Below are 22,026 nucleotides of genomic sequence, written 5' to 3' on the forward strand. Positions count from 1 at the left end.
GCACTCTCCTTCCCTCCATTTTTCATATCTAACCATTAAAGCTCTGTACCTGTGAATATTTCTTGCTCCACGTGCCCCTCAGTCCCTACCTATATGGCCACTGTAGAGCAGATATCCTTGGTGACTGAGTAGAGTGAAATGACTAGAGATTTAAGTGAAGGGAATGGATGTGACTGGCAAGACAGAGTGCACAGAGTGGAGGGGAGGCAGGAGAATGCTGGGACTGAAACAATCCAGCATGTGGTGGTGAAGTACCCTACAAAAGGCTGAGGGTGACCACAGAAGCTGGAAAACAGTTGAAAGAGTGTGGGGAGAGGATAGGAATAAGAAAAATGTAATCAAATTCTGCTGAGGCTGCAAGAGAAATTAAGACTGAGTAAAAAGGGGGATTAAAATATTGCTGTGCTCCAGCAACAGTGTCCACTAAATGGTGGGTATAGAAAAGAGTAGAGAGGACTGAGAAGTGTTTGGGATGAAAGAGTGAATAAATGGGGATTACTTCCAAGTCTGTTAAGAGATACAGTAGATGGAAAGAAAATGGGATTAGAAGAGAATTTTTCAGAATAGTAATAATTTGAACATGCTTAAATGCTGAGGAAGTGGAGTCATTAGAGACGGATTGGTTTACCATAAATATAATTTATAATCATTAAAATTCCTGAGAAGCAGGAGGGACTAGGACGCAAACACACTTTAGAGGAAAAGGTCAATCTTGGAATTAAAGATACCTCCTCCTTCACTATAGGAGAGAGGCATAGGAATGCTTGCATGTTTCATTATGGGGATGTTAGCTCTTTCTTCAACAATATCTCTTTCATTTGTCAAACAGGCGTCAAAGCCATCTATTCAAAGTGAGGGGAAAGATGAAATTCATAAAGCATGAAAAGGTTTGAAATAATACTTATGAAGCATGGGAAAGGGAACTGACTCATGAGACACAGTAGGATTACCAGGCATTTCTGAGGGCAAATTAAGAACTCTGCGACCCTGTATTTGGAATATGAGTCACATGCCTTGTCATGTGTTATGCTGAGTTGCAGCCATGAAATACGCAATTGGTGGAATCAACCAAGATCAGGGATTTCAGGAGCAGGTTTGGTGAAAGATCAAAGGGACAAGGAATATTTAGTCTTGGCAAGTAAATAGTTGAAACAATCATCTAAGGATTAAACAGGACACAAAAAACAAATGGACAAAGAGGGCAATGGAGGGTTCCCACTTGGTGGCAAACCTGTGTGCACAAGAAGATGTGAGTGAACAGGTCGGCAGTTTGGAGACTGAGGTTGGGGTGAGGGTGTTCTGAGTTATTTGAAAGGTAGAATGTGCGGGAGAACACAGTGTTTCCTCTCAAGTTATTTGGAAAGGAGGTGCAGGGATTAGAAGCTGGAGCTTTGGTGACAGATCAGAATTCAAATCCTGGTTCTATCACTTTCTAGCTATGTGACTTTAGCTATATTTGTCTCCAACCAATTCAGTTGTTAAATGAGAAAGTCATACTTTCAGAGTTACTGTGAGGATTAAACTAACTCATGCACATAAGGTCAAAAACCCAAGATCTCAATAAATGACAATTTAAATGATCTCTTCTTCTCTTTCTTTGGATTTCAGATAGAAAGAGTTAAGTTAATCACACCTCTTAATGTAATCTCACACTATTTTCCTTTGGCTATTTTAGCACATTTAATTACTTACAATGTTTTTGACAAGACTGTACAATTAAAAGTAGCTTTCTCATATATAAACTTAGGTAATGCATAGAGATAGCTGATAGATTATGATTAGGGTAGGACACATTTCTAGTTACCACTTTACCAAGAGGAGTTAAAACCAAATGAAATCACATAAGTTGATCTCACACTCTTTATGCTGAGGTTAAAGTAAGCATTCCTGTCCCCTGTAGGGAATGTAGACCACAGAAACGGCACCATGGCCAAAGTACACGACTGATTTCTTATGAAAGTGACTGTAATATTAGTCTAGCAGAAATAGAACTTTGATTCATTGAACCCATTAACAAAATAAAATAGGCTCTTTGACAGCTCAGACAGAAACCCAGCTCAGTGGAGTACAAAGCTAGGATTTAGGGTTGGAGGACCAAGACTGCCTGAGTCTCTCACAGTGAGAAGCCTGGATGACCGAGGAAGAAGGTTTCCAAAGGAGCAGAAGGCAGGGTAGGGCAGGGTAGGGCAGGGAGGGTGTGTGGCTCAAATGAGCTGGGCTGGAGGCTTAAGGAAACATGTTAGTGAGTTAAATCAAGAGTGATGGAAGTTGAGAAATTTCAGCAGTTTTCCCCCTAGAAGTAGAAGCCACAATCCTCATGTGATTGAGTCCCTCTGAAAAACATGTTATATATAAACCTCTGTGGTCCAAAGTTTTCTCACAGAGATAAGTCTCTTCCATGTGGGCATCAAGAGCTACAAACTTATTTGGGGTCCTGGGAGAAATTGGCTCCTCCTGTCTCTCTGAGCATTTTGCATAAGCAGGTGGGCTGGCGTGGGGGTTCGTCATCTAGTTAGTGGTTTCAGATTTTTAACTCACAGGTCTGGGAACTGTGGACAAGATGAGACTTTCATGGAGTGTTTCTCCTCTTTCAGCTTTGCCCGTCACTACAAAGGTAGTATTATGGAAGACTGGGTGGTAACTGGGTTACTGGCAGTGTAGCCACAGTTGAGTGGCCTTTTTTTCTCCTGAAATAACAGCATAGCAGGAAATGAGGGCTTATATGTAGCTAGTTGATTTTGGGAAATGATCTCAGAAAATAAGAGTGGAGGCACTGGGAGAGTAAAACAGCGAAGAGAAAGCCAACCCAAGAAAGGGGTACTGAGGTGGTCACCACTGTGGACAACTGGCCTCTATTTAGCTGGAAGCCCTCTCTCTCCCATCAGAGACCAAGAAGCTGGGGACCTGCCCACTGGTTTCCATCATCCATTGTTAAGCATTTCCACAGGAAGACTGAACTCCCCTGCAGGTCCAAATCTGTGTATTGCCAGAAAGGCTTCCTGTACCTCATCAGTAGAGAAGCTCCTGGGAGGAGCACAAAAGAAATGGACTTAAGGAGCTCTCTGATTTCACTTGGGTGCAGCAACAGCCATGGTAAGGATGTGGCCAAGAGATGGAGTATATAAGTTGTCCAAGGCCATCCTTCCCTGTTCATGCTTTGGTCTATGTGTAGCTCAGCATATCCCAGAGCCAGGCAAGATGCTGGTGAGCCACAATCTCTATTTAAGACTCAGTATAAGCCGATTAGTGGGGAAACCCCCCCCCATTCCCACTACTGCAACTAGACATGAGGCCATAACTGATTCTTATTATCTCCATCCTTTACCAACCATATTATAATTCCTCCCGCCAGAGTCAGCACTTAAAGGTCTAAGATGCTTATATACTGGGGAAACACAGACGTTTATATCTAAAGCGTCTGATCCCTTACATGTTTCACCCTGATATAAGAGCTGACTGCAGTGAGGGTCCACTGAAGATTATCCCTGGGTATGAAGCATATCAGAGAATCCCCTGGGATCAGACGTATTCTTCCCTTCCCCTTGGGGAGAAGCAATGTCAGCAACTCATGATGATCAAGGTTGATTACTTACATATGATAGCTCTTCGTTTTCCTGGTGGTCCACCACCATGACAAGCCCCAAATAACTCAGTTAGATATAGCATTAATTCAGTGTATGCTTCCTGTAATGCTCTTTGGCTAAAGGATCTCCCCTTTCCTCCTCCATTCCCCTCCCACCCCCAGTAACAAGGAAAGGGCCTTTCTAGGCACAGAAAGCACAAATTTTTGCCAGGTGCTACTTCTGCAGTACCCTATCACAGAGGTTTCCACCTTGGAAACCTTCAATATGCTACCTTGGAATCCTTATTCCTGAATACCAAGCTGAATCCAAGTACCACCGCTTATTAGTTGTGTGAACATGGGCAAATTATCTACATTTCCGATTTCTTCACCTACATAAGACTGGTTGTTCTTGTTACCAACATCATATATTTGGATTTTTTCCTTGTCTCTCTTCTTTACTTGTGGACAATCCACCATGAGTCCTAAGCATCCCTCTAAATGTTCATTTGGCAATGAGGATGTGATGCTGTGATAAAGACATGGCTTTCTGGAAGAAGGGCAAAGGATCCCATAGGCCAGTTCCAGGGATATGGTACTGGGATCTATCAGAAAATGTTCTCGCCCAGTGGGGCCCCCCTGTCCTACCTGTTGATAAAAATTTATAGGCTGACTGGTGAGAGGTAGGATTGTAACAAGCCCCTAGATGTGGCCTTGACTGTTGCTTACTTTCTTCCAGGAGAGAAGGGAAGAATGCTCTGACAATGGGACAGACAGCTCTGCAGTCAAGCTGAAAGGTGATCCTTAGCCAAGCAGTCTCCAAAGCTGAAGTAAATGTCAGCAATGAAGACAGAACTTTCTGAGTGAAAACACTCAGAAACAAAAGTTCCTTTGGTTGAGCCATGAGGCACCCACTTAAAAGTGAAAAATGTAAAGCCTTCCATACTGGCACAGAGCAGCATTCTCCACACTCCCTTCCTCTCTATCCCAACTGCAGCTGCTTCCAGGAGGGACCAAGCTTCCCTGTCCCCAAGGGGGACCAAAGGCCACATGCTGTTCAAGTATGCTGGGATATTTTCTTTTTTTTAAAGATTTATTTATTTATTATTAATTTGGGGGGGCTGCATCGGGGCTTAGTTGCGGCACGTGTGATCTTCCTGAGGCACGTGGGATCTTTCATTGCAGCGCACAGGTTCATTGCGGTGTGTGGGCTTCTCTCTAGTTGTGGCGTGCAGGTTCCAGGGCGTGTGGGCTCTGTAGTTTGCGACACACAGGCTCTCTAGTTGAGACACACAAGCTCAGTAGTTGCAGCACACGGACTTAGTTGCCCCATGACATGTGGGATCTAGTTCCCTGACTGGGGATCGAGCCCACATCCCCTGCACTGTAAGGCGGATTCTTTACCACTGGACCACCAGGGAAGTCCCTGGGGTATTTTCAAAGAGGAGAGGTTCAAATTTTTATATCTCTGCTGGGTACAAGTGCCTAAGTCACCGTCCTACCTAGTTCTGTGGGAGGAAAGGGGGTGCTGAGTGCAGGTGTGGCCAAAAGCACTGAGGACTACAGTGTAAAGTCACGGTGGCATGGTGGCCATGGAGCCATACAGATCACCCAGGTGCTCACTGGATGTCAGGAGGCACACAGGGAGGGGTAGCAGCACCAACCCTGGGGTGAGAACCCAGAGAAGGAAAAAAGCCTCCCTACTGTCCCCCATGGACTCTGCCTTCCCTGGTCTCCTGGTGGCTGTGGCTTTAGCCCTGATGTACATGTACTAAACTCCTTGGATGGTCTTCCAATAGGGCGAAAAATGCACCCAAATTCAGTTGATGGGTTTGCAGTGGGGAAGGGAAGTTAAAGTGACCTTGGGAGTGGGGCTTCTGAGCTGACCCAATGTACTGTAATTGTGGCTTTCACTGCTGACTGCTAACTGATGTGATGTTTTACACGCTTGTAATAAGAATGTGCATGTGCATTTAGGGACTGTCACATATACAGAAGTGATCTGTCCTTCCGACTGGTTCAACAGACACAAGATAGAATCCCAGGAGCAGGAGAAATCACAGCTTTAAAGACTTAACGGCTGTTGGAAAACTCAGAGTGGAAAAGGTCAGTGGGACAGAAAGGAAAGAGCCCTGGATTGAGAGCTGGACTTCAAGAACTGGTTCATTTTCCAAAGATAAGTTTGACAGTGGGAAAACAAAATCATAACAGATACTGCATGTTGTGCAACTACTATCTCCCAGATGCAGATACACCTTCTATGTGACCATTATTTCCTATGAGAATAACTTCCAAAATTTAAAAATGATTATTTACAGAAGATGGCTGTATGTATTTGTCTCAACCTGAAATTAAGTAAATTCATTTTCTATTTCTACATTTGCATACGTTTCACTTAAAATCAAATAAAATTTATTAAAATATAATTTTTAAATAAATTTTAAAATTTATTAAAAATACTTTCAGTACAGATTCAGCTTGAGAATAGGGAGTAAAATAGAAATCCAGCAAAATCTGGATATTTCAAAAGACAGATACTTCTTCACAGTGTCTTTTAGAACATTCACAAGTTTTCTCACCTGTCAGCCTTCCACCACACAAAATCCTTTCTCATTAAATTGGAATCTCTAAGTTCAAACACTCTTCTACCCAATAATTCCCTCCCGGGCTTCCCTGGTGGCGCAGTGGTTAAGAATCCGCCTGCCAATGCAGGGGACACGGGTTCAAGCCCTGGTCCGGGAAGATCCCACGTGCCGCGGAGCAACTAAGCCTGTGCACCACAACTACTGAGCCTGTGCTCTAGAGCCCGCGAGCCACAGCTACTGAAGCCAACGCGCCTAGAGCCCGTGCTCCACAACAAGAGAACCTGCCACAATGAGAAGCGCGCGCACCACAACGACGAGTAGCCCCCGCTCACTGCAACTAGAGAAAGCCCGCGCGCAGCAACGAAGACCCAATGCAGCCAAAAATAAATAAATAAAATAAATAAATTTATTTTAAAAAAAAAAAAAAGAATTCCCTCCCATGAATTCGTCATTCCACAAATTCTCCCAGAGGCTTATTTTTGGTCATATATGGCCCTGGGGAACATGAGCCCTTGAATCATCCAAGGTCAAGATGAAGAGTGGGATTCACTCGCCCAAATGAGCAGCCCTGGATGCCTGATCTGATGCTCCCTTTATCCCAGTTCTCCAGGAGTCACTTAGGATTCATGAGTCTGGGACTCTAAGGTTCTGAGAGCCCATGATCCCTTTATGACTCACAAATGCCTGGGCCTCATGGCCATCCTCCTCTTTTCCTCTCCTGAAGAGGCTTACCCTAGCGTACAGCATCTGAATAACAGAAGCCAGTTTTGGGGGCCTTAATTCCACCTCTCACCCTAAGGCCCAGAAATAGGTATTACTGAGGTCAGGGTATGAAGGACTCTTCATACCCTCTCAAGATGTGGAAAGTAGGGGCAACAAGGCAAGGGAGAAGAAGGAATGATGATGGAAACAGCTGCAGAAAACCAGGACCTCTGGGATGGAGTCGAGAGATCACTCCCACAAAGCCCCATGGGGAAGTGGCTCTAAATGCAGACCCCCTGACGTGTTAAAACTGTGCGAAAGTAGGGTGAGGTAGTGAGGGTGCCTCTATTACCCAGGGAGGCGGAAGGTAGGGAATCAGTGACAGCAACTTGAGCCGACGTTGAAAGGTTCTATCCTCACCCCATGGAAGCTGGGAAACAAGCAGATGCAGCAAGTAGCCCCTTGGGTGCCCTCTCTGGTCCCTCCCAAAGCCAAAAAGGTCCCTCCTCCCCACAGTTCCATCCTGCGGGCACTTCAGCATTAGAAGAAAATTTGGGAAACAAAGGGAGAAATCTGCACTGGGGGACAAAGCTCAAGAAAAAGGGGCGAGGCATTTGGAGAGCTAAATGAAACTACGCCAAAAGAGACAAAGCCGAGCGCTTTTGGGGTGAGGTTGAAGGACAAGGGCAGCAAGAACACAGGGGCTGCCTTGATCTCAGTTTTACTTACCAGGTCCTGCAGCCCTGAGTCTGAGATGCCTTATCACCCATCAGAAATGAGGCACCAGGGCTTCCCTGGTGGTGCAGTGGTTAAGAATCCACCTGCCAAGGCAGGGGATATGGGTTTGAGCCCTGGTCCGGGAAGATCCCACATGCCGTGTAGCAACTGAGCCCATGCGCCACAACTACAGAGCCTGCGCTCTAGAGGACGTGAGCCACAACTACTGAGCCCGTGTGCCACAACTACTGAAGCCTGCACGCTAGAGCCCGTGCTCCGCAACAAGAGAAGCCACCACAATGAGAAGCCCACGCACCACAAAGAAGAGTAGCTCCCGCTCACCGCAAGTACAGAAAGCCTGCGCGCAGCAACAAACACCCAACGCAGGCATAAATAAATAAATAAACAAATTTATTTTTAAAAAAAAGAAAAGAAAAGAAAGAAAGAAATGAGCCATCAGCCCCTACAGCAAAAATCCAGCTATTCCTCCCTGGCAGGAAATTCTATAAGGCCCAACAGTCCTGGAAGTGTTTGCCTCCTTTTCCCATCCCGTCTTCTCCCACAATTCTTTATTGTGAAGATCTCACAACACCTCAAGACTATCATTGCAGAGATGGGGCCAATTTTAACCCCTGTCCATGAAGGAGTGACTCCTGACTGGAAGGCACCCAAAGCTATCTGCACCCACCTGGACAGAGGACCCTTCTGCATCTCTCCCTGATTCCTGGGCCTGACAGTGGTCTTGCTGGGCCAGACTTGTGTGCTGTCTCTACAGTTTCTGCATGGATTTTAAGAGAAAATAAACATTTTTTCCCATCATGTTTAAAGCAAGGTGTAAGAAATTTTTCCACTTTTGTTTCCCTATCACGAAGCAGCTTTGAGGTCACATGGAATGATGGTGGGGGGCCCCCCCTTCTCTGCTCAGCAACCCCTAGAGAAAACACAGACTTCCCTCTGTGGCTTTTAGCTAAGGCCATGGGAAAAAGGGCAGCACTACAGTGGTAGACCAGGCAGTAGTGCCTGAGTTGAAGTGTGGGGGGGAACCTACACTCCAGGTGCTCCCATCCCTTACCCCCCGCCAGGCTAACCTTGGAGACAACCACTTCCAGGTGAGAGGCTGTGGACAAAGGCATCTGGACCAACAAGCCCTTTTATCTCTCCTCCAGCCCCAAACCAAGCCAGATTTTGGTGGTGGTGCTGGGGGGGTGTTAACAAAAAATCTCTCTCCTTCCTCTCTGTGGCAAATATCCTCTTGGCAAATAAAGACACTGGGGCCTGAGTAGACAGTCCTCCAGGGTATACCCACTGACATATAGCACTAGGGCCAAGAAGAAAGTTAGGTGAACTATCAGGAACCTGGGCCACATACATGGGCCCTGGGAATGTAAGATAAGTGACAGTGGGTTTGGTTCAAAGGGCCTTAGAACAATTACTGGAGGACTGATGTGAGAATGTGGCTAAAAGACTGGGCACTGAGATTGAAGGGCTCAGGAGGGGCTGTGTTTAAAAACCCTAAAACCTGGTATTGGAAGCCGATGGTGGGGCATTGCTAGTAACCTTATCTCTGTCCTTGGAGGGCCAAACAGCATGATTTTGAGATTTAGATCCTGAGATTGAAGAATTTGGGAGTGTGGTTAAAGGGACCTGGGTTTGGAACTGGAGGGTTAGGAAGGAGACATGGTTAAGGAGTCCCTCAGATTGGAGGGTGAGACTGAACCCTGAGTAATACCTAACGTGGGATAGAAGAGGATACATCAAAGGCTAGAGACGTAGACAGAAATAGAACAGGAAAGTATCACAGAAGCCAATAGAGGGACACAGTTGAAGAAGGAAGTAGGTAGAAGCAAAGACCACTTCTCCAAGAGGAGAAGTCATTTGGTACCTCTGTTCTCAGAGGCTAGACCTCTGCCACCTTCATACTCACAGAGGATGTAAGGGGTCAGAAGACTGTCCCTGAAGCCCTCGCAGAGCTCTAGCAGGGTGGTAATGGATGGTGGAGAGATTTGACTCCCAGTGTTTCTTATGAGGTCACCTCCAGCTAACACCTTACCCTCACTCCCTGTCAGGCTTCTCCCTGAGCATGAACTCTGCTCTGTGATGAGGAGTGATGTCCAGCTAAAGCCTCACCCACACTACCTCACAATCAAGACTTCTCCCTTGAGTGTGCCCTCTGATGTGGCTGACAACTGACTTGTTGCTAAAGTCATACCCTCACTCCTCGCACACCTAAGGCTTTTCCCTGAGTGTGTTCTCTGGTGTCTGATGAGGGCTGACTTATGGCTAAAGCCTTGCCCACATTCCCTGCACACATAAGACTTTTCCCCTGAGTGCACCCTCTGATGCATGCTGAGAGCTGACTTGTGGCTGAAGTCTCGCCCACATACCCTGCAACTCGTAAGACTTCTCTCCTGTGTGTGTCCTCTGGTATGTGTTTAGGATTATCTTGCAGCTAAAACCCCACCCACACTCCCTGCAAACAAAAGGCTTCTCACCTGAACGTGTCCTGTGGTGTGTGATGAGGTGTGATTTCACCCTAAAGCCTTGGCTACAGTTCCTGCACACATAAGGCTTATCCCCTGTGTGAATCCTCTGGTGCTTAATGAGGTCTGACTTTTCACTAATGACTTGCCCACACATCATGCAAAGGGCTTCTCCCTTGTGTGTGTGTGACTTGTGGCTAAAAGCTTGCCCACACTCCCTGTATACATAAAGCTTCTCACCTGAGTGTGTACTCTGGTGGTTGTAGAGGGGTGACTTATCTATAAAGCCTTGCCCACAACTCCCCACATATATAAGGCTTTTCCCGTGTGTCCTCTGATGTCTGTTGAGATGTGACTTCCTGCTAAAGCTTCGCCCACACTTTCTGCACACAGGAGATATCCCCGCTCGTAACAGCCTGTGTCTGAAGAGGTTTGACTTCTGGCTAAAACCTAGTCCATACCTCTAAACCTGACTGCTCCAAATCCTGAGAGTTCTGCCCTCTCAGGAATATTGTCTGCTTCCCCAGAGCTTACCCTCTGGGCTGCATTGACCTTCAACACTTTGTTGCCTCCCTGAGAGCTTACTGGTGGTCCCTGGGGTGGGCTAGAGAAAACCATTTAAGTCCCCTTCTCATTTGTACTCCAAAACAAAGGTGTAGAGACTCCCATTCCTTGATCTTCTGCTTTGGCCCCCCAGTGGTTTTTATCAGAATGTTGTTGCTGCCGCTGCTGGTGGTCATCTGGGCAAAGATCCCCTGGTTGGAGTTGATTTCCTGTACATGAATCTGGAATAAAATGACTGCAGAGTTCATGGTGGCTGAGAAATTGCTGACCGCCGAAGGCCAGAGGGCAGAGGGGCCAGGGACTGACTTTTGGCTTTGAATCTGCTGAAGAAAGAAAGTTTTCAGTCAAAGTAGTCAGAGGAAGGGCTGGCTGGTCTTTTCTTCCTTGTCTTATAGGAAGATCTAGCCCATTAATCATTCACAGCCATTAATGTCTGTCTCTCCAAGACATGCTTCACCAGACCTATATTTCTATTCAACTTCTTTTGACTTTTTATTTGGATAGAATTTCAAATGTACAGAAAAGTTGCAAGAATAAGGACAATACAAAGAACAGCTGTATACTCTTTACCCTAATTACCTACTGCTAACATTTGTATGTTATATATGTATATGTGTGTATACATATATGTATATATATATTTTTTCTTTGAATCATTTGAAAGTAAACTGCATACATCAATGCCCTTTACCCCTAAATACTTCAGTGTGTCTCATAGAAGTAGGGATATTCACTTTCATAACCACAATACAGTTATCAATTCTGGTAAATTTTCTTTTTAAATAAATTTATTTATTTATTTTTGGCTGCACTGGGTCTACGTTGCTGCTCACAGTCTTTTTTTCTTTCTTTCTTTTTTTTTTTTTTGTGGGTACGCGGGCCTCTCACTGTTGTGGCCTCTCCCGTTGCGGAGCACAGGCTCCGGACACACAGGCTCAGTGGCCATGGCTCACGGGCCCAGCCGCTCCACGGCATGTGGGATCTTCCTGGACTGGTGCACGAACCCGTGTCCCCTGCATCGGCAGGCGGATTCTCAACCACTGTGCCACCAGGGAAGCCCACAGGCTTTCTCTAGTTGAGGCGAGTGGGGGCTACTCTTCATTGTGGTGCACGGGCTTCTCATTGCAGTGGCTTCTCTTGTTGTGGAGCACAGGCTCTAGGCGCACAGGCTTCAGTAGCTGTGGTACATGGGCTCAGTAGTTGTGGCTTGTGGGCTCTAGAGCACAGGCTCAGTAGTTGTGGTGCATGGGCTTAGTTGCTCCGTGGCATGTGGGATCTTTCCAGACCAGGGATCGAACCTGTGTCCCCTGCATTGGCAGGTGGATTCTTTTTTTTTTTTTTTTTTTTTTAATGCGGTATGCGGGCTAGTCACTGTTGTGGCCTCTCCCGTTGCAGAGCACAGGCTCCGGACGCGCAGGCTCAGCGGCCATGGCTCACAGACCCAGCCACTCCGCAGCACGTGGGATCTTCCTGGACCAGGGCACGAACCCGTGTCCCCTGCATCAGCAGGTGGACTCTCAACCACTGTGCCACCAGGGAAGCCCTGGCAGGTGGATTCTTTTTTTTTTTTTTTTTTTTTTTTTTTTTGCGGTATGCGGGCCTCTCACTGTTGTGGCCTCTCCCGTTGTGGAGCACAGGCTCCAGACGCGCAGGCCTAGCGGCCATGGCTCACGAGCTTAGTTGCTCCGCGGCATGTGGGATCTTCCCGGACCAGGGCACGAACCCGTGTCTCCTGCATCGGCAGGCGGATTCTCAACCACTGCGCCACCAGGGAAGCCCTGGCAGGTGGATTCTTAACCACTGTGCCATCAGGGAAGTCCTCGGCATTGACTTTTAAAGGGAGAGATGATGAGATCTGTTGGGAGGGCTGCAGTCATGGGGTGGGAGAGAAAGAGGACTTGAGGATGACTCCATGGTCTGAGAAACTGAATAAGCTGACCTGCTGTTACTTCGATGGGATAGTCTATGGAAGGGGCAGGTGGGGGATGGCAGTCATATCAGGAGCTTAGTTCTGGGCATGTGGAGACACTTATGGAACATCCAGTAGATGTCAAGCAGGCAGTCTGATATATATGAATGTAGATTTCAGGGGAGGAGTCCAAGCTTGGGAGGATGACATAGATGGCTTGACAAAGGTCTGGGACCCCTCGTGCTCCTCTGCAGGTAAAGGTTTTCCACAGTAGGGGCAGAATTTGAAGGTTGCTTCAACATCTTTGCCACAGTCTGGACAGGAGATCATGCTTTATGGGGTCACGGTCTGGCCCTCAGACTCACTGGGCTGGAAACTCCATATTAACTGTGTCCTTCTCAGTTGCCCCACAAAAACTTTGCTTGAACTCTGGTAAATTTAACACTTACATAATACTTTAACTATCATATATATTCCAGTTTTGTCAATTGATCCAAAAATGTCCTTTATAGCATTTTCCCTACAGTACAGGATTTGGTCTACTATCAGATATTACAATTAGTTTTCACGTTTCTTTAGTTTCCTTTAGTGTCTCTTTCATGAGACTGGCATATTTGAAGAACAGAGTTCTTTTTTTAGGGAACATTCCTCATGTTCTAGAATATGTATAGAATGTTGCTGACATTTTCCTATGATTAGATTCAGATTATGTACTGTAGTCAATTTTTACATTTTACATCTTTTACTTGTATCAAAAAAAACCCCCCACAGCAGAACCTATTATTCTACATGTTATTCCAATAAATAATCTTCTAAGTAAGCATCAGAGGCATCTTCAACTTTGTATATGCACTTACACTAAAATTATCTAAGTCACAGCCAGTTACACTGACACACACAGCTACAACCGTTTATTTCCAACGAGAGAGAACAATCCTATGACCAACATGGGAACGTACTTTGTGACTTTACCTATGAGAAGAAAGAGTGGACTGACGTAGGAGTCACTCAGTCTGGATGTCTCCAATGCAGAAGGCAGCAAAGAATAGTTTAGCAGGGTTAAGTAACTTGTTCACAGTCACAAAGAAAGAAGAAACAAAACAGGGTTTGGGATGTGCTCTTAAACACTATACAAACCACAGATAACTCTGAACTAATCAGCATACAAAGGTTTATTTTCTACTAAATCTGTCCTTAAAGGAAAATAAAAAAAGCTTCTAAGCAAATAATGAGACTCTTGCTGCTTTGACTAGGTCTCTGGAGAAAAGAAGCCAGTGAGAATTAAACCCTCTGACATACAACAATCTGTTTGGGGAAAAACTAACCAAATTTGGCCTATAGACTAAATCTGGGGACAGGAGGTATTCTGGGCTTTGACCACGGTCTAGGGCTACAAAGCCATCCAGATCTTCTGATCAGGAGATTCCCAGACACCCAGTCCAACTGCACTGACTCTCTCAGGACAGAATGAGGGTGGCTAAACCATGCTGCTCCAGAGGATCTACTGAGACCAATCCTCCCAGGACCCTCATCCATCCAAAGGAAGTATTCCCTAGAGCCATGAGAGCTCTGCCCTGGGATCAAGAATAGAAGAATGGGATGGGAGCAGGTGACTAAAACCCATTCCAATCTCTTCCTTCTTTATTCTACATTCCTAATAAATAGAACTCTTTACCTTATTTTTTTTAAAAAAACAAAAAACCCCATAATGTTCAGAGTAAAAACCAAGCCCTGAGAGTGGCCCACTGGGTTCCACATTCTTTCATAACCTATCGGCTTTCTGACTCCATCTATACTCCACCCTTCATTCCAATCTGAGCCACACTGAACTCCCTCCTGATGCCTTGCACTGACTGGTTCCTATGTCTGGAACACCCTTCTCCCAGATATACTACTGGTATATTCCAAGAACCCAGAACTGGACTTAACATATAATAGTTAATAAATACTTTTTCATGAATAAGTGATAGGAACAGAGTTAATTAAGAAAGTACTTAGGGCTTCCCTGGTGGTGCAGTGGTTGAGAGTCCGCCTGCTGATGCAGGGGATGAGGGTTCGTGCCCTGGTTTGGGAAGAGCCCACATGCCGCCGAGCGGCTAGGCCTGTGAGCCATGGCCGCTGAGCCTGCGCGTCTGGAACCTGTGCTCTGCAATGGGAGAGGCCACAACAGTGAGAGGCCCGCGTACCACCAAAAAAAAAAAAAAAGAAAGAACTTAAAAGGTTAGGCAGAAGACAGACATGTTCTCAATACTGTCAGAATCAAAGGCTCCTTTTCATAGTCTATGTCTTGTAACATCTCATTTACTGTCTTGTAATGAGATTCATATTTAATAAAATGTCCCCATACACAGAATTTTAAAAAAATAATGTAATGCCCTAACCAAAATATAAAAGAGAAATAAAAGAAAGTAATTTACAATAAAAAATTATGTATTTCAATATGAATTTCACAGGACTATATTAGGAGACATAATGAAGCAATTAGATACTTACAGCTACAGGCAGATCACCGTGGACGTGACAGTTACAAATGCAGACAGACATGGATGTGCCTTACTGATGACATGTGTATATTCTACTGGTGACAGGCATAGGTGTGCTGTATGGGTGGTAACTCAAACACTACAACCAGCAATGCCATTGGTGATGTGATCTTTTCTTTTTTTTTTTTTTTCCAGTCGTGCTGCGCAGCTTGCAGGATCTTAGTTCCCTGACCAGGGATTGAACATGGGCCACGGTAGTAAAAGCGCCGAGCCCTAACCAATGGACCACCAGGGAATTCCCATGTTCTTCATGCTGATGAACACTTCTGTTTTTTTTTTTTTCTGCAAATGGCATTTTATCTATCTATCTATCTATGGCTGCGTTGGGTCTTCACTGCTCCACGTGGGCTTTCTCTACTTGTGGTGAGCAAGCTCTAGGCATGTGGGCACCAGTAGTTGTGGCATGCAGGCTCAGTAGTTGTGGCTCGTGGGCTCTATAGCGCAGGCTTAGTAGTTGTGGCACATGGGCTTAGTTGCTCCACGGCATGTGGGATCTTCCCAGACCAGGGATTGAACCTGTGTCCCCTGCGTTGGCAGGCAGATTCTTAACCACTGCGCCAGGAGGGAAGTCCCTGGTGAACACTTCTTGATAAAGTTCAAAACTATTCTCCCTTGATTTACAATCTACTATGTAAAAACTACTTTAGAATATTATCTAAAATAGATTTATATTCTAGATTCAGAGCATTACAAACAGATCCATGGCCTTGCGAGAAAAACCAGAAGAGGGAGGAAGAACTGATACAGATTTAAGGAACATTTTTAAAAAATGGAAAGTGTGGATCTTGTCTGGATCCTGATTCAAATTCTCAAAAAGACCTTTTTGAGATGATCAGGTAAATCTGAACACAGATCAAGTGTTAGATGACACTGAATCCCTACTGATAATGTGGTTACATATTTTAAAAAGTCCTTATTTATTAGTTATACTGTGATATATTTAGGAGTGGTATGTCACATTATTTGGGATTTGTGTTAAATTCATCAATAAAAGAAAAAAAGGTATACCGAGAAAAGGAAGGATGAATCAAGTGCAGCAAAACAGTTTAAAGTCTGAAATGGACCCAACAGGATCCAAAGTTTCCATGTAAAGGTTAATTTACTTTGAGATAATTTTAATATAGTTCTCAGAATCAATGAAATGCATGAGCACAGAGACAAAGAAGACCACCAGATGAAACAAGGTTAAAAACAAGACCAAATTAGTTTGGCCAGCTGAAAGCAAATTTAAATGGGTGAATCTTCACTGAGACAGATGGAGAAACTAGGTCAGAAGCCAAATGGAGTGAAATGGGGCCAATTCAAACCGAGGAAAGCAGTTCATAACAGATCCAAGCAGACAAAAATAAATCAGAACTACTTAATTCACAGCTATGCCAAATAGAGAAAAATCTTGAAAAAGCTTCTGACAGAAATTTATGTGCAACTCTGAAAACTGGACTCTTAAGAATGCAGGAATATCCAGAATAATTCTGTATTTATCATCCTAGACAAATAATCAGTTTCAGGTTTTAAATAAATGAAGAAAAATATGATTATGATATCAAATAACCTATAAAACACAAAACGGACAGATTTAATTACACTATAAGCTTTTTTAACTTCTAGGACACAGAGAGGCCTCTCTTATTACCTTCCTCTCCTCCTTGCTCTCTGTGCTCCGATCACGTCGGCCTCCTTCCTTTCCTATCTTGGGGTCTCAGCACTGGTTGTTCCCCGGCACAGAAGAGTCTCCCACTACATCCATATATCTAACTTCCTTACCTCCTTCAAGCCTTTGCTCACACTCATCTCCTCACAGAAGCCTACCCTGATCACCCACCCCTGCCTCTACACCCTGGCACCCTGGATCCCCCTTATTCTGCTCTACTTATATTTGCATATATTATACATATTTTAAAACTATGTAGAGCTTATTATCCTCTAATATACATAATTTACTTATATATGCTATTTATTGTATATGTCAGGGTCACTATACTAGAATGACCAAAAAAATGCTTTATTGTTTTATTCAGAGATGTGTTCTAAGAGCTTAGAACATTGGCTGGCTATATGGTCAATAAATATATGAATGGAAAAATTAAGGAAGAAAACATAGCCTCACCCAAGAAGACTAGATTCCTGAAATTCTCCAGCATCACTTCTTTGTATAGGTTCCTCTGCTCAAGGCTCAGTCTCTTCCACTCTGCCTCAGTGAAAATTACAACCACATCCTCGAATTTCACTGGTCCCTAAATCAACCAACAAATTCATACTCATCAACTCACCATTAATTTTCACATGGAGAATGGAACTGGCTGTCCTGAAGAATCTCGCTACATAAGTAATGGATCTGAGGGTTTGCAGGGTTGGGCATTACTCCACACTTGGCTTGGTGTTATGCAGAAAGCAGGACTAATCTATAAGACACACTCCTTGCCCTAAAACACTTACATTTTAATTGGGAAAATTATTTTTGAATCAATGAGAAAACATTAAAGCAGAGTTCAGGAGTATGAATGTGACAACTTACAATGGATGAAATTCGAATGGAGGGTGGAAGACAAGCTATAGAAGTAAGGAAAGGCAGCACAGAGGCAGGGCTTATACTGGGCATTAAGAAATGATGAAGATTAGAGAAAAAATAAGAGGCAACTTGGATTATAGAGAAAAATGTGAGTGTCTCATGCCAGGTCTAGAATGAGTATTTGTTAACACTGATTAAAATATATTTCTCTGAACAAAAGGAGATAGTGCTGAGGCACTCCAAGCTTTATCAAAGGATTCAAACTGTATTCCTTCAGCCTGCTGGTTAACTGCCAAATTATTGGCTGCTCTGAAGGCTTGCTCCTAAGAGCATTCATCAGGAGTGGACAGTTGCTGCCTGAACCAGTACTGTGTGTGGATTTTGAGAGGGGCCTCTATGTGTGGGGCCTGGGTGAGATGGGGAGTGCAGGCAAGGAGGCAAGGTGGGGCACTGTAGTGAACCAGCCTGGTCAAGACCTACTATGGGACTTCCCTGGTGGTACAGTGGTTAAGAATCCACCTGCCAATGCAGAGGACATGGGTTTGAGCCCTGGTCTGGAAAGATCCCACATGCCATAGAGCAACTAAGCCCGTGCGCCACAACAACTGAGCCTGTGCTCTAGAGCCAGCAAGCCACAACTACTGAGCCCGCATGCTGCAACTACTGAAGCCCTCGCGCCTAGAGCCCGTGCTCCACAACAAGAGAAGCCCACAAGCCGCAACAAAGAGTAGCCCCCACTCGCCGCAGCTAGAGAAAGCCCACAGGCAGCAACGAAGACCCAACACAGCCAAAAATAAATAAATAAATTTATTTTTTTTTTAAAAGACTTAACTATGTACTGAACATCTGGCCAGCTTAATAAAGGTCACTGGCTGCATGCGTGCGCGTGCGCGCACACACACACACACACGCTCACACACAGATTTCTCTGCTTGAGAAAAGGGATTTATAAGATCCCTATCACTGTATGTATTTTGACATTGCCTTTTGTAAAGCCCTCCAACCTCTCACTCAATGTGTAGGGCAATATTTGAATATATAAAATGGCTGGCATGGAGGATGGCAAGTAGTGGTTCCTGAGAATGGCATTTCCAGATAAATGAAGTTTAACCTTAATCTATGGAAAAATTTTTAAGGAACATATTTACATTTTATGAAACTACATCGCAAGATCATCAATGTAAGAATGATATTACGGTCTTTATTTCAGAGAAAGAACACTGAGGCCCAGAGAACTTCCCCAAATGACAAGAAAACAACAGGACTGGAAAACAGTCCTTCACGGTTCCAAGAGCCCTTATTCTCTTCACTGCAAGCTGCTTTTTCTTCCATCATGCACTAGTTTTCCCTCCTCTTTATTTCTTCCAAGTCTCAGAAATATTGCTTCAACTTTCTGCATACTAGAACTATACCACATGCTTTCTCACCAGGTCTCTTCTTATTAGAATAGGTATATTCAGGGACATTTTCTCTCTTTAGTTATGCCTAAAAGGTGGTGTTGCCCTCAAGTCTCATGGTAGTCACCAAATTACTTACTTCTATTAAATTCAAGCATTATTTAATCTGTTACCATCTGCTGCAACCTCTGGGTTGTCTGTGTAACTACTGCCTTGCCCAAGATTTTTAACTACTAAGCTCCTTCAGCCTGTGGAATTAAGGGACATGTATGTGTACATCATTCTCAGCTGTCTTTGATCACCCTGAATGCCTATTTTCTGACTTGCTTCCTCCTATTCTCAGGTCTATTTCAGTTTTCTATCTAGCCCACCTTCTAAGTGGTTTTTCATACCCTAGGAGTTGGTGATGTATACTCCAGGTTCTACAGCTAAACTAATTAAGCTTCAGTCACATCAAAGACCGCAGTTGGGGGGCTGAGGTGGTGGACTGTGCCACAAGGTTACCAAGCCAGAGCTTCTAGGCAGTCTTGCTTCAGAGCTAGATTCTAAAATAGATTTAAAATCCAATACACAGAATACACAGAAGTGGCAAAAGGAGTAAAGAATAATAATGATGTTGAACTGAAAGTGGGAAACTAGGTATAAATACAGAAATCACTGGGATTGTGGGTTTGGGGAGGGATGTCAAATACACACCCTGACAGCCCAGGCAGTCAGGCTTTGTACAGTGTAGGAGGGAAGACATATGTCTGGACAACGAGCTGGGACCCACAATTAGGCAGCCAAGACCTTTTGGGGGAATGGCGGAGGGCCCTCTCAGGCTTTCCATGACCAGCTTCTTCTGGCATATTCTGGTCCTCATATTCTTTTTTTTTTTTTTTTTTTTTTTGTGGTACGTGGGCCTCTCACTGTTGTGGCCTCTCCCGTTGCGGAGCACAGGCTCCAGACTCATGGGCTCAGTGGCCATGGGTCCTGGGCCCAGCCGCTCCTCAGCATGTAGGATCTTCCTGGACCAGGGCACGAACCCGTGTCCCCTGCATTGGCAGGTGGATTCTCAACCACTATGCCACCAGGGAAGCCCGGTCCTCATATTCTTAATAATCTTTCTCCTATTCTTCTTACATCAGGTCTCACACTTTCTCTTGCTCACACCTTATATGTTTCATGTTCCAGCAACTTCTCCATTTCTTTCTTGCTTTCTCTTCCCCATCTACTTCCCTCACTTAAGCGTAAGACTGGCTCAGCTAGAAGGAAAGCCAGGGTTTTTGCACAATGGATGTGTTAAGAACCCAACCTGTAGAACCAAATGCCACAAATCCAAATCCCAGGTCCATTACTTTATAAAATATGTAACCTTGGGTAACTTACGTAACCTCCCTGTGTCTTAGTTTCTACATCTATAAAATGGGTTTGATAATGACATCTACTTTCAGGGTTGTTGGATTAAATGAATTAATAAGTGCTTAAATTAATGCCTGACATGAAGTGAATATTTGTTATTACTATTTATTATAATTAAGCAATATAATGTTTTATATTTAAGTGAGAACTGACTTTAAAGATAAATAATTTTTGGTTCTCAAAAAGTAATCAGGGCTTCCCTGGTGGCGCAGTGGTTGAGAATCCGCCTGCCGATGCAGGGGACGCGCGTTCGTGCCCCGGTCCGGGAAGATCCCACATGCTGCAGAGCGGCTGGGCCCGTGAGCCATGGCCGCTGAGCCTGCGCGTCCGGAGCCTGTGCTCCGCAACGGGAGAGGCCACAACAGTGAGAGGCCCACTTACCACAAAAAAAAAAAAAAAAAAAAGTAATCAAACACTCCAGCCAAGGCAATAAGGCAAGAAAAGGAAATAATAGCATAGACATTTGGTAAGGAAGAAACAGAACTGTCCCTATTTGCAGATAACATGGTTGTCTATGTAGCAAATCCAAAATAATCTACAAAATAGATCACAGAATTAATAAATGAGTCCATGAGGGCCACAAGATACAAGATGAACACATGAAAGTCAATCACATTCCTATATACTAGCAATGACCACATGGAAACAAATTTAAAACATAATGCCATTTGCAATCACTTCAAAAAAATGAGATAGCTAAAACATAAATCTAACAAAATTTGTACAGAGTCTTTATGGTGATGAAAGAAAGCAAAGATCTAACTAAATGGAGAGACACACCATGTTCATGGTTTGCAAGACTTGACACAGTGAAGATGTCAGTTCTCCCCAAAATGATCTATAGATTTAAAATAATTCCTATCAAAATCTCAACAAGATTTTTTGTAGATACAGACAAGCTTATTCTACAGTTTATATGATAAGGCAAAGGAAGCAGAAGAACAAAGTGAGAGAGTCACTATGGCTGATATTAAAATTATTACTTACTATTTGGTCACTACAATAACCAAAACAGCATAATATTGGTGGAAGAATAGAGACAAATCAATGAAAGAGTACTGAGAACCCAGAAAGAAGCCAACATGAACACATCAAATTGATTTTTGATGAAGGTGCAAAAGCAATTCAATAGAGGAAGAAGAGTCTTTTCAACAAATTGTGCTGGAACAACTGGACATCGTGGGTAAAAAGATTAACATCAACCTAAAACCTCATACTTTATACAAAAAATTATTCAAAATGGATATTAGACTTAAATGTAAAACTATAAAACTTTTAGAAGAAAATATAAGAGAACACCTTCAAGACCTAGGGCTAGGCAGAGTTCTTAGTCATGACACCAAAACCATGATCCATAAAGAAAAAATAAATAAACTGGACTTCATCAAAATTAAAACTTTTGTACCACAAAAGACTTGCACACCTCTTCCAGAAAACAGAGGCAGGGGGAGCCCTTCCGAACTCATCTATGAGGCCAGCATTACCCTAATACCAGAAAAGACATTAGAATACTCCAAACCAGACAAAGACATTAGAAAGGAAAACCACAGATCAGTATATCTCATGAATACAGACACAAAAACCCCCAACAAAATACAAGCAAGTCAAACCCAAAAATGTATAAGAAGAACTATACACCACAACCAGGGGGGACTTA

The 22,026-nt window shown here is 44.0% G+C and overlaps 1 protein-coding gene and 1 long non-coding RNA gene across 11 annotated transcripts in view; both read right to left on the minus strand.

Annotated features, from left to right (window-relative positions):
* LOC131764090 (uncharacterized) overlaps window positions 1-22,026 on the minus strand; it is a 119,002-nt gene that overhangs the window by 74,259 nt on the left and 22,717 nt on the right. The gene's annotated exons all lie outside the window — the stretch shown is intronic.
* Window positions 5,136-21,158, minus strand: ZNF589 (zinc finger protein 589). Its single transcript, XM_067043079.1, is given in 7 exon segments — window positions 5,136-5,227; window positions 9,863-9,959; window positions 9,961-10,183; window positions 10,403-10,511; window positions 10,514-10,933; window positions 17,170-17,296; window positions 21,150-21,158. Coding segments are annotated over 7 exon segments (1,077 nt in total).

The sequence above is a fragment of the Kogia breviceps genome, chromosome 10, assembly GCF_026419965.1.
Source record: "Kogia breviceps isolate mKogBre1 chromosome 10, mKogBre1 haplotype 1, whole genome shotgun sequence".
Taxonomy (NCBI): Eukaryota; Metazoa; Chordata; class Mammalia; order Artiodactyla; family Physeteridae; genus Kogia; species Kogia breviceps.